At 43.4% G+C, this 13,451-nt stretch overlaps 1 protein-coding gene across 8 annotated transcripts in view; it reads right to left on the bottom strand.

The window, feature by feature from the left end:
- Syt14 (synaptotagmin 14) overlaps nucleotides 1-13,451 on the bottom strand; it is a 160,753-nt gene that overhangs the window by 54,302 nt on the left and 93,000 nt on the right. For all 8 annotated transcript variants that reach the window (XR_004516695.1, XM_010613179.3, XM_033762246.1 and 5 more), the window contains 2 exons: nucleotides 12,270-12,538; nucleotides 7,107-7,556 (listed from right to left, as the gene is read on the bottom strand). Coding sequence is in view for 7 of the 8 variants with exons in the window: in XM_010613179.3 (XP_010611481.1) it covers nucleotides 7,107-7,556; nucleotides 12,270-12,538 (719 nt within the window). In the remaining variant the exon portion in view is untranslated. The remainder of the gene's footprint in view (nucleotides 1-7,106; nucleotides 7,557-12,269; nucleotides 12,539-13,451) is intronic.

Here is a 13,451-nt window from a genome sequence, read left to right as displayed (position 1 = left end):
AATCACCAAAAAAAAAAAAAAAAAAAAAAAAAAAAAAGAAAGATGAAGAATAGGGACCACAGTTTGTAAGGCACTGCGGACCACAGAGACTAGTAATAATAGTTATAAAGAACCAGTTGACCTGGGGATTTAGCTCAGTGGTTCCACCGCCTGCTTCACAAGCACAGGGACCCGAATTTGATCCCTGATACCAAAACAAACAAAAAATACCAAAAAACATATATAGTCATCCTAATAAAAACAATTAAAAAAAAGAAATAGTTGAATATAGAAAGCTGTGGACAATCCTAACAAGCACTAGACTTATATACCTTCACTGAGAGCTGCCACAGAGAATAAAGGGGAACAGAAGGGTTAAAGACAGCGTAGCTGCAGGTCTGACTTGTGTGAGTGCATGATTATGACCAGCATTTGCCGAAGGCTCGACTGGTGGAGAATGTCCTACAGAAGAACAGCCTCCCAGACCAGCACCTGACCGCGTGCGTTCACCTCAACTCCACCTGCTGCTCAGTCCCACCTTCCAGCTAGAGGAGAAGCCAGCAAGCTTTTGCAGCAAGAAGCCAGAGAACAGATACTTTGGCCTTGTGGGCTGTATGAGTCTTCCATTGCTACCTAACCCTTACGACCACATCCACTTATCTATCCACCTCAGTTTCTGCAGCTCGGAAGTCTGGGCAGACTACACACCTGGCAGGCTGAGATCACCCAAGTCCTCAGGGGCTCCTACCGGAAGCCCTGGGGGAACAGTCTGCTTCCAAGCTCACTCAGGCGCTGTCTGAATTCAGCTCCTCCTGGGCTGTGGGACTGAGGCCGCACATTCTTGGTGGCAGTCAGCCAGGCCTCTCAGCTCCTAGAGGCTGCTCTCGGAGGCCTCTCCATCATTAAGACAGAGGACTTAATGATGAATCTGCCTCATGCTCTGAATAGACTTTTCTGCTCTCAATCAGAGAAAATTCTTTGCTTTTAAAAGGGCCACGCGGTTGGGTTGGGTCCATGCAGATAATTCACACACTGCCCACATGCAGAACACATTGGCCCCAGCTCGTGGTCAGTCCCCCATCACCCATCATCAGCAGTTCCGAGTAAAAACTGTTCTCTATCTCCTTCTAAATCTCCTAATCTAGAACTCCCAGTTTTTATATGAATTGTATAAACCTGGAGTGAGTAGTGCTCCTGATGTAATCACTTGAGTTCAGCTTTTGGGAAAATTCGTACCAAACTAAGAGAAAGTTATCTGGCACTAAAACTTCTAACATTATAGTTCAAACAGGGCGAAATGCAGAGAAGTGATACCCTCCACAAAAAAAGCACTGAAGTCCCGGCGGGCAAACTCCAGCCACAGCTCCCTAACCAGCCTCCCAAGTCCAGAACAAGGCCCCAGGCCCAGGTCCACCCGCTGGCCACTCACTCTGGCCACTGTGCCAGGCTTCCCTTCCCATGGAATGCAGTGAGCAGCTGTTCGCAGCCAAGCACTTTTTGTAGCCTGCTTTCTGCCGACCACCTCTTCTCGGTTCATAGTCCCTGTTCCTCTCAGCTCAAGCTGCCGATGTTTGTGCTGCAATTCCTTCTTAGAATCTTTTGAGTCTGGACTGAATTTTAGACTTCCTCCATTAAATTAATGTCCACCATTCTTTTCAAGATAATTGCTTCTCTGTCTACAGTGTCTACTAAGGTAACTGAGAAGCAACATTCTCATCCAATTATTTAAATACAGGATGGCCAAAAATTGAGTATTTTGTTAATTTTATAAGATAATATAACAGGATGGGCTGGGGACTTAGCTCAGTGGTTCCACTACCTGCCTCACAAGCGCAAAGACCCGAGTTCAATTAAAAAAAAGATAATACAACAGGAAATATAAAAATGACAATTTAATCAAATTTATTCAATACAAGAATCAACTGGTGGAAAGGCCACTGACCTTAGGGTCACTCCAGGTGGGCAGCACATAAACAAATGCACCGCTGGAGGGACGCTCAGGGAGAACTGCCCCGTGGTTAAACACTTAGAACGGCTTAACACAGCCGTGAAGCGTGGTCTGTGGAGAACACTCCATCTCCCGGATAGGTCTTCGGGGAGGCCTGGTAGCTTAAGTGCCCGGGGTTCTGCTCTCTCTGCGGTTTCAGCGAAAGTCGTTCAGCTCCCCGCGGCCTCTGCTCCAGATCAGGTCTCAGCAGCACTTCTGAAGTTTGGCACCCCGGGCTCTGGACGGCTGAGAACTGTGCAGCTCACTGCGCCCTGGCTTCTCGTCAACAGTCTGCCTCTCCGTTGTCCACCTTTTCTTGCACTTCTCCATAAGCGGCAGGAGACCCCACGATGTACTTTCAATGCTTGGCGTGGAAATGTCCTCACTTAAATATTCAAATTTATCATGTATAAGTTCTGCTTTACGAGTAATTGCGGAGCACAATTTGCTAAATGCCCCGCCAGTCGCTCCAGGCTCGGGACAAGCGTCTCACTTCCTCTTGCCCTGGGGGACAGTCTTTCAGGCCCAGAGTCTACTCAGCAGGCCCCACGCAGCATCCTGCCCGGGTTTTCTCCTCGGCCTGGAGAGTGGCTCAGCGGCACAGAGCTTGCCTAGCATAGCATGCGCACGGCCTGGATGCAAACCTTACCACCCTTCCCCAAAAAGGAAGTCCTCTCCAACTTCTTCCCTCCCTTACCAACAGTAATTCCAGTTACTCACACGTCTTCAGGTGTTTGTTTTGGCAGCATCCCACTAATACCAGAATTTATTTTCCGTTTCGATCGCTAACAAATTACCATAAACTTAGCAGCTAAGGCAACACTCATTTAGCTCACATTTTCTGCAGGTCGGAAGTCCAGGATTCTCCCCCAGATCAAAAGCTCTAGCTGGGCTGGAGCCTGTTTGGACTGAAGAATATGTATGACTCCCCGCTCACTTAAGTAGCTGGCCAAATCCAGCTGCTTGCAGTGCATGACAAGGCCCGTTCTATCGCCCGCTGCCCTAGGGGTCGTTCTAGGTCTCTGAGTAACTCGGTTCTGTTGTGGAGACGCCCTCTCTGGGTGAGGAAGTTCTCCTTCGTGTCAGTCTCCCTCAGGTCTGAACCTCTCCAAGGGCTCTGTTACTAACCAGAGAAAATACCCTGCTTTGAAAGAGCTCAAGGATTAGTTTAGGCCACACAGATACTCTTCCTACTTTAAGATCTGCTAATTAATAATCTTAATTAAATCTAAAGAATTCCTTTTGCTATGCGATATAGTGAGCACAGGAGTGATAGCAGGAGAAGGTCTTGAGGGCATCTTAGAACTCTGCCTGCACTAACTTCTTTAGAAATGTAAAAAATATCTCCGACTTGAAGGCCTCCAAGAACAGGAACAGGCCAGATCTGGCTCACAAGTCAATGCACACAGGTCCCTCGCAGTGCTGGCTGAAATACAGTGAGTTGTGGACTGGAAATGTGTACTTGTTCCTGTGGGGTGGTGCCGGTCCAGGGGCCACTCCCTGAGATCCTGCAGTTTTCCGGAAACTTAGCAAGTGACACACAGTTCATCAATAAGTTTAGGACCTTCACTTGAAGACCACACACACCACGTCCCGGTGAAGTACCAACTTTCCTGAACAGCAGCAACTCATCAAGTGCAGCATGCAAAGCAAGGACTTAATCAAGATGCCTACCCTTGAGTCTAGGACAATGTGTAAGTGTCTCGCCCTCATCACAGCCACTGCCCAGGTTACGGGGCCGGGAATCGTTTGCTCACACAGGGAGGATTTTGTACGTATGTTCATGAAAGGATTTTAATAAATCCTGATAAATAAGCCTAATGATATTAGAAAATGTAATAAGCCAAAGAAATAAAACTGGGAGGAGGAAAGTGGGAAAGGCTATTCCAGGCAACTATCACTGAGAGTAATGCAGTACCAAAATACCCAAGTGAAAGCACACTGGGGTTATGCATTAAGAGAATAAAACTGAGTGTAAGAGAAAACTCCCCTAAAACTGTGGTAGGAAGGATGCCACGGAGAACCAACGAGAACTGACATCATCCCACTGCTGGGCACCAAGTAAGAAACTACTGAAGCAAGCCAATATTAAACCATCCAGCTATTTCAGAGTTCTTAGCTGAAAACACTGGCAGCTCCCTGACTTACAGTACAAGGGCAATTTATTAAAGAATGAGGGGAAATAGAGAACCAGGTTAATGACTACAAGTTGCAAGAATGAAGCCTGAAATCACCCTGCAGACTGGTCCTGGCCAGAGAGCTGTGCTGTGTTTCCACAGGGCTCTTGGGTCAGGGACTTTTCTCACTGCAACTGCTAGTGGCTCAGCACCAAAACCACGTCTGCGTGGAAAAGCTGTTTCAGAATTCCCACAGCATCCGGCCTCCAGGAGCTTCGCAGTGTGAGGGCAGTGTCTGCTCTTCTGTGGGGTTCACACTGAGGCTCCCTAAAGGACGGAGGGGTACAGTCCAGTCACAGAGCTCTGCCGACCAGTGAGACAGGGGGCAAACCACACACACCATTAGTGGGTGCAGAGCGCTAGCTAGGACTCCCAGTCATTAGAAAGCAGTCGGAAACATACGAACGAATGAGAAGACAACATGTCTACCACAAAATGTGATGTATTAAGCATAAAAGTATATTTAAAATTCACCCATTTCACAATATATATTGTCAGTAAGATCAGAGAGTATCAGAGATGAACAGAACCTTTGAGATAATTTGGTGTCATCTTATTTTACTGGGAACTCAGTGCCCCAAAACGCTGAGATCATTCACCAAGTCTACACAGCTAGATGCTAGGGTCATCTCAGCCTTTTCAGCCTCTGGGATATCTCCAAGCATGTAGTGACCAGAGAGGCATTCCTCCAACCATATCATCATCTTGGTTAAATTTTAATTTTACCCTCAGAAAAACTCATTGTTTAGTCTTCAGAAAACCATTTTGGTGACACTGGTCTTTGTTTCTCTTAGTGCACTGATTTAAATTTTATGTGCAGAATTCTATTTTTCTATTATTGCCATGAAAATAAACTGTAAACTTGAAATGTTTTAAATAAAATTTAGACTTTTTTACTATATTAAAACTTTCTTTTGACAAAAGGCTAATCTGCAACACCAATAAATAATTATTCAAAAGCCACTAGAATGCTTAATTATGACTGTACCTCTTCTGTATGAACGCACCTCTTATATGCATGTTATATCTCAGAAAACTAGAGGCAAATTCACCCATGGAAACTGTAACTACAAAATTTATCCATGCACTTCATATTAAAATTACGTAGAGAAGATGACTAGAGTATATACAACAAATCTAAACATTCTATTGATATTACATCTTCCGAGCAGACAATTCACAGAATTATGGCATTTCACCTCTGTGATATACAGAGCTATAAAACAAGCAAGGAGGTTTTAAGAAGGTAGAGAAAGAAGAAAGAGAAAAGAACAAACATAACTACTAAATCTGAAGTGGATTTTCACAAAGAAGATGTTTTCTGAGAGCAGAAGACAGATAGTTTTATTCGGACTCAAACATTCTGTCTTGGAAGCTATTTATCTAGCACTTGGTCCTTATGGCAAGCACTCCCTAGAAATTCACTGTGCCAGACACCAAAACAGTGGCTACAGGATCAGTGACCACCAGCCAACACACAAAACTACATAGTTAAGCCACAGACAAAACCATATTATTTTTGATGTCTTCATTTTCTCTGGACAAAGAGCACAATTTATATGAAAGTGGGAATACATAATTTAAAATAAATAAAGCCACACAAAATACGTATGTCTTGGTGATATAGCCTTTCTCTTCTAATTTAAATCATTTATTTCTATACAATGGTCTATTTTCTGCAGAAAAATTAGTGATCACTCAGGCCAAAGAATAAAACAATTTAAAAATTATACTAAATAAATGCAGAATAAAAAAATTAATAAAATTACTTCAAAATAAAAAGCCAAAAAGAGGAAAATAAATAAATAAATGCAGAAGTCAGTTTCATGGAAACCTGTGCTTTTTCCACCTGTATTTCTTTTCTCTCTGATAAACAGCTAATATAACCCCCAAATAATAATTCTAAAAATTTAAAATAACAAGTTATCTACTACACCAACAAGGATCAAATCTTACCCGAACCCCTTCTGAGCACACGGCATCCACCATGCCCTTCGCATCTCCAGACGCTGAAGCCATCCAGCTAAACGGCCAGTTCCGCTGCACCTGAAGGGCCCACGGATCCGCTGACCAGGTGAGCACAAGGACACCGTAACCGTGGGCTTCTGCTCACACGTTTAAAAGCTCACAACAGCCCTCAAATATCACAGTATTGTTTTAAAATTTAAATATGTTCTAAAGTTTGTCTGTTTTCATTATAAAAATATTTTTGCTATAGCAGGAATAAACATAAATCATAACTTACATTTGCACTGCATCATGAATTTCCTCATGTTCTAAACAACTATGTGTCATAATGTATCTCTCTGATCTAAATAAACAGTGTGGACATTTCTCTCCAGTTATGTGCAATACCTTATGGGAATCCAGTTAAAAATATGAAGGGGGCAGGAGAGACTGATTTGTAAGTAATGATGATCTCGGGGAAACAGAGTGAACTAGAGTTCTCTCAGAAATACTTCAAAATCTTTGCTTGAAAAAGGTGGAGAGCATAATGAGGTCAGATCATCTTTAGCTTTTGAAATGATTTCACATCAGTTCTGGAAAGTTAACCCATCAGGATCGAGGAAGCAGTCTGCACCCAGAAGAGCCAACATTTTCTGCGAGGCTGCACATTAAGACCAGGAGGCCAGAAAGCTCGATACATATTGCCTAGTTTTAACCTGGAAAGGAAACTGTAAGTTCTGTAAGGACTTCAGGTGATCCCATAGCCAAACATTTGAAATATGTTCAACAAGGAAGAGACACGTGGACCTGGGGTAGAACTCTGTGAAGGGTAAAATACCTATGAAAAATAATTTAACTGTATTTTTATAAAAAAGAAAAAAAACTACCTACCTATGCAAGGTTTATAAATTTCTGACCAAGAAAGTTGTAAGGCTGATTATAGATTTTTAAATCGGGCCTATTATAGATCACAAACATAAACTGTATCCAGGTCATCTGAAGAGACAGATACTCACAGAATGATTGTAAGAAGGTTCCAGTATCACAGGTAATGACATTTTCCCTTGAAGATTCAATTTTGTTAAGTAAAAAATCTTTTCCCCCACAATCTTTTCTTTTTTCATGCGATGTAAACCATACAGTCTAAAACGAACTGCATAATTCCCAATCATCTCAGATTCGACGTGGTTAAATTTGAATGTTTCTGTGAAGACAGGGCACGGTCCTCTCTGGATGCTGGTTTTTGCTCTCTGTTTCTTTATAGGCAGAAGAACAAGGTGTACTTGCCACGAGTTGCCACCTGCCCTGTTATATGCTGGGATGTCTGTGACAGCTGTCACTGTCACCAAAAGCTTCTGTTCTTGCGAGTCATAGTCAAAAGTCACATCTAGGGTGCCGTATTTAGCTTCTGGCTCGGGGTCAAAAGGTTTAGGAAGCTGTGAAGATGATCCTTGAGCTGACATCTCCTAAGAAAAGCAAGTTTAAATGTTTTCAGTTTTTAACTCTATTGTTTAATCTAGCATGTAAATAAGTGCCTTTATGAGGTAATGTGAAAACAATCTTTATTTGCTATCATAAAGAAAGTATAATAAATCGCAGTCAACTACAATCAAAAGCCACCCTATAGGGCCAGAGCATCTAAGTGGTAATTTAAACTAAAACCTATCATAAAGATACGTTCTAAATGTAGTATACACTATTACAATTTAGAGAAAGCTGATGTATTTATAAATGAGAGCTTAAAATATATACTTTAATGTGTAACTCTGTTCCTTTAGCAGGAGACTACTAAATTTTACTTTCTTAACATGATAATCATGAAACTGGCAGCTCAGTACTAGGCCACAGAGAAAGAGAGCATAAATAATAATTATAACACTATTGAAAATTTTGGTTCCATTTTCAGGATTTGTTCCAAAATGCCCCTATCTATAAACAGAATATTAACATATTTAGAATTAAATATCAATGGAAATGTGGTATGTGTTAGTATAAAAGGGCCTTGAAGTATTCATTGCAGTCAGAAATTTATTCTCCATGTCACAAACCACATTTATTCAATTTTTAACCAGAATTAAACACAATCTCTCACTTCCCAATATGAATTACTGTTGAAATGGAAGACATTTCAAAGGTGCAAGACTACGAGTGTACATACGAATTATGACACTAAAAGAAACTGTGCCCTTTTGACCTGTAGCTGTCTCAAATTACGGCCAGTGTAGGGGGTCACAATGGGGTTCACCTAGTTGCTGACAATGTCCAGGCCAGGTTTCCGACCTTTCAACCACATCACTATGCCCCTTCAAGTATTTTAATGAAAATTAACTTTTTTAAAATTTGAAAATATAGACCCATTTTATAATTTCTTTGTTGTAGCTTATAACTAGATGTTCCTCCAAAGCCTCACGCAGTCATAGGCGGGGCTTTTCGGGGATGGTTGGATCTCGAGGTGTGATACTGGGATCAAGAAAGTGAAGCTGGGATTGATTCATGGTCCACAGCTAGGACTAAGGCTGCCACCCTGGGTGTGAGTGCCCCTTGCCTTAAGGGCACAAAGCCTGGATAGTAGATAAAGCATAGAAAGAGGCCTGCTGCCGCCGTCACTGCTCTTCACTACTTTGCTGCTTTCTGCCTGCCGTGGACTGTTTCTCCTCTGCAATGCCCCTGTGTCATACCCCACTGCCTTGGAGTCAGCCAAATGTGGACTGTAACCTCTACAAACTGTGAGCCAAATAAGCTTTTCCTCCGTTAACTTTGGGTGTCCGGTACTTTGTCCCAAGAATGAGAATTAAGACATTCCTATAATTGTACTTAGTGTCTGTGTGGCGGAGAATATTGCTGACCTGCAGTTTTCTTCTTCCATTTATTCAAAGAACTCCCTGAGTTTGGCCCGTAGACACAGGTCTACAGAGACCATCAAACCTCAGCACCTCCCTTGTGTGCCTAGGCCTCAGCTTTGGTCCTAAGCATTGCACCTACCATGTGCCAATCTCTGTTTGAGGTGTGAGTGGGGAGGGATTCTTCTTTTTACAGAAGAAAACCAAAAAGACACGAGTTGTTAAACTTACAACTCTTACACAGAAATCGGCATTGTGTAGGGAAGAAAGATGACTAATGAAGAATAGTGTTGGGAGAAGGAACAAATTTTCATAGAAGAATTGAGTTTTTTATGTGTATGAGTAAAGAGGATAAACATTCTTAAAAATAAGTTACAGCAACTGTCTTCATGTATACTATTTCATAATTGTAATTAAAGATTATTAAGATCTATCTCTGATACTTAAATATTTTTAAAAATAGTATCATGATATCAATGATTTTTGGGGCAATAAACATTTTTATAAGGTCCTGGATAGCTATTTATAAACTTAATTTCTCTGGTGCCTCCCTAATGTATATGTTTTTCGGAATTCCAACAATTCTTATAAAACCCAGGTTACAGGGTGAAAAGTGTACAGATAAAAGCTGCTCTCTGAATTATTCAAGAAGACAGTAAGAAAATTTGTGTACTTTCCAAGTGCTTGGATCGAAGTTTGAAAACCACTCCAGATAACCACAAGTCCTCAAAGGAGCGCATGGCCCCCCTGTCAGACAGTTCTCCTGAGCCCACTCTCTCCCCCTGCTCAGCGGTGAGGCAGGCAGGTCTAAGACCCAGAGCCTGGATTAGCCGAGAGGAAAGGGAGACTTTTCTACCTGATACGAAATACCTACCACAGAGAGGCAAAGGAATCTTGAAAAACTACAAGAGTAAATGTACACTCGCACTGCCTATTGGCCTTTCCCATCTAAGCATTCATGTAACATGTACTTTGCTCTCTTGTTTGAATGTGTTCTGCGATGCTACTGGACACAAATACAAGTCAAGAGAAGAAAACGCAAAAAAAAAAGTGAGAACACAAGTGACGTCAGCAGCTCCTGCAATTCAGGCAAACTACAGTAAGCCAAATGTGAGGCAAGGAAGACTCCCAGAACGGATGTTCCAACAGAGAGGGATGGGAAACCTACGCAGGACCGTGCTGCTCTGTGCGGACAGCTCTGCTTTCCTCAAGAAACATAGATGAGAACCGGCACCTGTCCAGGAGGCCCTCCGGCAGTTTTCAGCGTGGCCGGGCGTACTTACTCCAAAATCTCTTCCCCGAAACGAGTGTAGGCTGCTGGCTCTTCGGTGCCTTGTTCAAGTCCCAGTTCCGGCCCTTGCTGTCCCACGAAAGGTGGGAGTGCTGGGAAGAGACCGGGTGGATGGGCACAGCAGTGGTCCTGCTGCCTACCCTACAGACGCCCAGCTGTGTCGGCCTGCCTTGTCTTGCTACTCTTACTTCTTGCTCTGGACCCAAAATGGGTTAAAATAAAATACACGCGTGTAACTCTGCGTATCATCTGTGAGACTAAATGTGGTCTGTGCATCTTCTGGGGCTCGGGCAGCAGCAGCACCGGTGATCCCCGCACAGCCACTGTGAGAGAAATGAGCGACACAGGCTACCCGCTAACAGCACCGTTTCCATCCTCACACGGACCTGCATCTGCACTGCGGTTCCGCTATTTAAGGGCTGCTGCTGCCTGGGCAAACTGCTCCACTCTCGGAGTCCCAGTGTTTTCAGAAAGCAGAAATAACAACTTCCTGAGCCGCCACTGGGAGGATCATGTGAGCTGACTAAGCCAACAGCAAATTCCCAGCACAGCTGGTGATATTTATTACTGTTAATTCTACAATCCAGGCTTCCCTGTTAACTGCTGGCTAGCTACATAGTGAGCAAAACCCCACAGAACACCTGCTTTGAATTTGTTTGGGTGCTCGAACACAAACCTCCTGGGAAAGTCACGAAACACTGATAAATTAAAGTATTGAGGTAACACTTTTTTCTTTCACTAGATATACTAGCATATAATGCTAAGAAAGTAGTGACAAAGTATTTTTTCATTATAGAAGAAAAACCTCAAAATTAAGAAAATTCTATGCACAACTTAATTGCTTTGTGGATTAGAAAAGGACAGATCAGAAAGTTCACCAGGGAGGAACACAGATGTACCACAGTATGACTGAATATTGCCAGGAATAAAAGTCCAAAAACTCTCAATTCCAAACTTCTCAGGAAAGTGAATGCTAAAAATAACTGCTGCCCTATGAAGCCCTCCGGATCACCTTCATAGTTTTTTATCATTACAGTAAGACTAAAACAAATCTGTTTTAGAAAATGGCAATACTTTGAATCTGCAATGATTATTTTTGTTGTCCTGTTACATTTTTTTGCTCAAAAAGTAACTTAAACTCAATCAACCAACCAACCATCCACTCTGAAGGCACGAATGCCATGAATTCAAATCTCATCAGAGAAGCTAAATCATCACCGATCCCTTTCATATTCCATAAAGTGAAGATACGTAAGGTTGTTATTATTATTATTATTTTTGGGGGGGTACTGGGGATTGAACTCGGGTCCTTGACGCTTGCGAAGCAGGCCACCGAACCACTGAGCTAAATCCCGGGCCCCACAGTAAGGTTATTTTGAAAGACTTGTGAAACACTGTAACAGTCTAGTAGTCATGTCCATCGACAGACAAACAGATATAGAAATGCGGTATTCATAAGAAGGGAATACTACTCTGCTGTAAAGAAGGATGGATTTGAACCATTGGTAGGAAAATGCATGCACCTTGAAAAGAATATTAAGTGAAATAAATCAGACACACAAGGGCAAATACCATATGATTTCTCTTATGTGGTAAATCCAAAGTGTGAGTAAAGAGCAAAATAAAAGATAAAAGCAAACGGAGACAGAGCTACTGTGTGAGTAGGAGGGAGAGGTAACAGGTGGTAGGAGAGCTGGGGAAGGGCCGTGAAGAAAGAATTCAGGTGTGTCATGCACATACCAAATGCCTACAGGAAACAGTATGCGTCATTAACATTCACTAAGAAAGACTTAACTGAAAATCATAAAAAATAACTCCCAAAAGGTGAATACTTCTCGCATGCTTTACATAAAGCCTTTAAAGACAACCCAGCATCTCCTCGGCTACTGACTGCCCTGGGACTAGATTGGGTGCTGAGGACCAGGCGGGACAGGGCTGCGGAGGGCACAAGCTGGTGGGAGGAGCTAAAGGGGCGGGACGGGGTGGGACCCTCTGCTCAGCCCCAGTGGCGCGGACTGGGGCGACCGCGCTGGGAAACTGCTACTTACCTCGGGGCTCAGGACAGCAGTGCTGTCGCTCGGGACATCTTCAAATCCCTTATTCTGGAAACTTTCTGCTTCACGACCTGTGCTTCCTTCACTCGGGCACTTGTTGTAGGAGCATCTCGGGCTGTTGCTGCAGTGGGAAAATTCGCACTTGCTGTCCCCCACCTCGGAGGGCGTACAGGAGAGGTGGGGGGACCCACTGTCATCCTGGTAGGGCGGCGGCTGCAGCTCATCCAGGGGCGGCGTTCTCCTCATTCTCTGAATGCAGCTTCCTGACAAGGACGGAGAAACTGTCACTGTTTCCAGTCAGCCTGAGAACGCAGCCGTCTACAGTAACTGCGGATCACCTAAAAGCGATTTAAAAACTGGCCACATAATGCTTAGGATTTCTAAGTAAGTCTTCTCAGGCGCAGAAATAAAACAATCAGGCTCCCCGCTCGTCTCCTTCTGCCTGATAACATCAGGAAGAGCAGCCAGTCACACAGGAAGAGACCCTGTTGCACACCAGGAAGCTGAGTGTTAAAACAGCTTATTTGGTTCTCTCCGCCCTAACAAGCAGCACGCCCTGCATCGAGTAGTTCTTTGCCTTTCTAGCCAAAGCAACAAAAACCTGGTAGGCAAAGCAAACATGAAACCTCATCAATTTTCTTCTCTTACTGAGACGAACGTAAGCCAGCGTTTTGCTGAGCAGTGACAAAATCGCTTTTCCACATCTCCTAGGTCCAGCACCCCACGGTCAGCTCAGTCCCATCCTCTGACCTCCAGTAGCCACCAGGATGCCAAACCTTGCCTTCCTCCCTTCCCTGTCCTTGTCCCGTAGCCGGGTCCACCCTGTCCACCACAGGCAGCATCTCCCTGGCTAGCAGGAACAGGGAGCCACAGTTTACTCCACTCTTCAATGATATTTTCAGTGTTACCGCATTGATTTACAAAGATGGAGAGTCAATGTATCTGTGAGCGGGCAGGGAGATGAAGACAGAGCTCAGGAGACTGTTATTATACACCCAGTCTGGGTAGAGAAATCGTGAATATGGCATCAAATACGTAAGTGTCCTTCATCACAAGGAAGTCTGTGTTACAGCTGTCATGAAGTTCAGTGCAAATACTCAATACAGTCTCTCTGTTAACCCTAACAATGGACAGACATTACACAAAACCGTAAGCTTTATTTAAAAATTACTACAC

This window comes from Fukomys damarensis, unplaced genomic scaffold (assembly GCF_012274545.1).
Source record: "Fukomys damarensis isolate Sample0158 unplaced genomic scaffold, DMR_v1.0_HiC HiC_scaffold_11, whole genome shotgun sequence".
NCBI lineage: Eukaryota > Metazoa > Chordata > Mammalia > Rodentia > Bathyergidae > Fukomys > Fukomys damarensis.
Note: the sequence above shows the minus strand (reverse complement) of the source record. Positions and strands in the feature narration are given on the sequence as shown.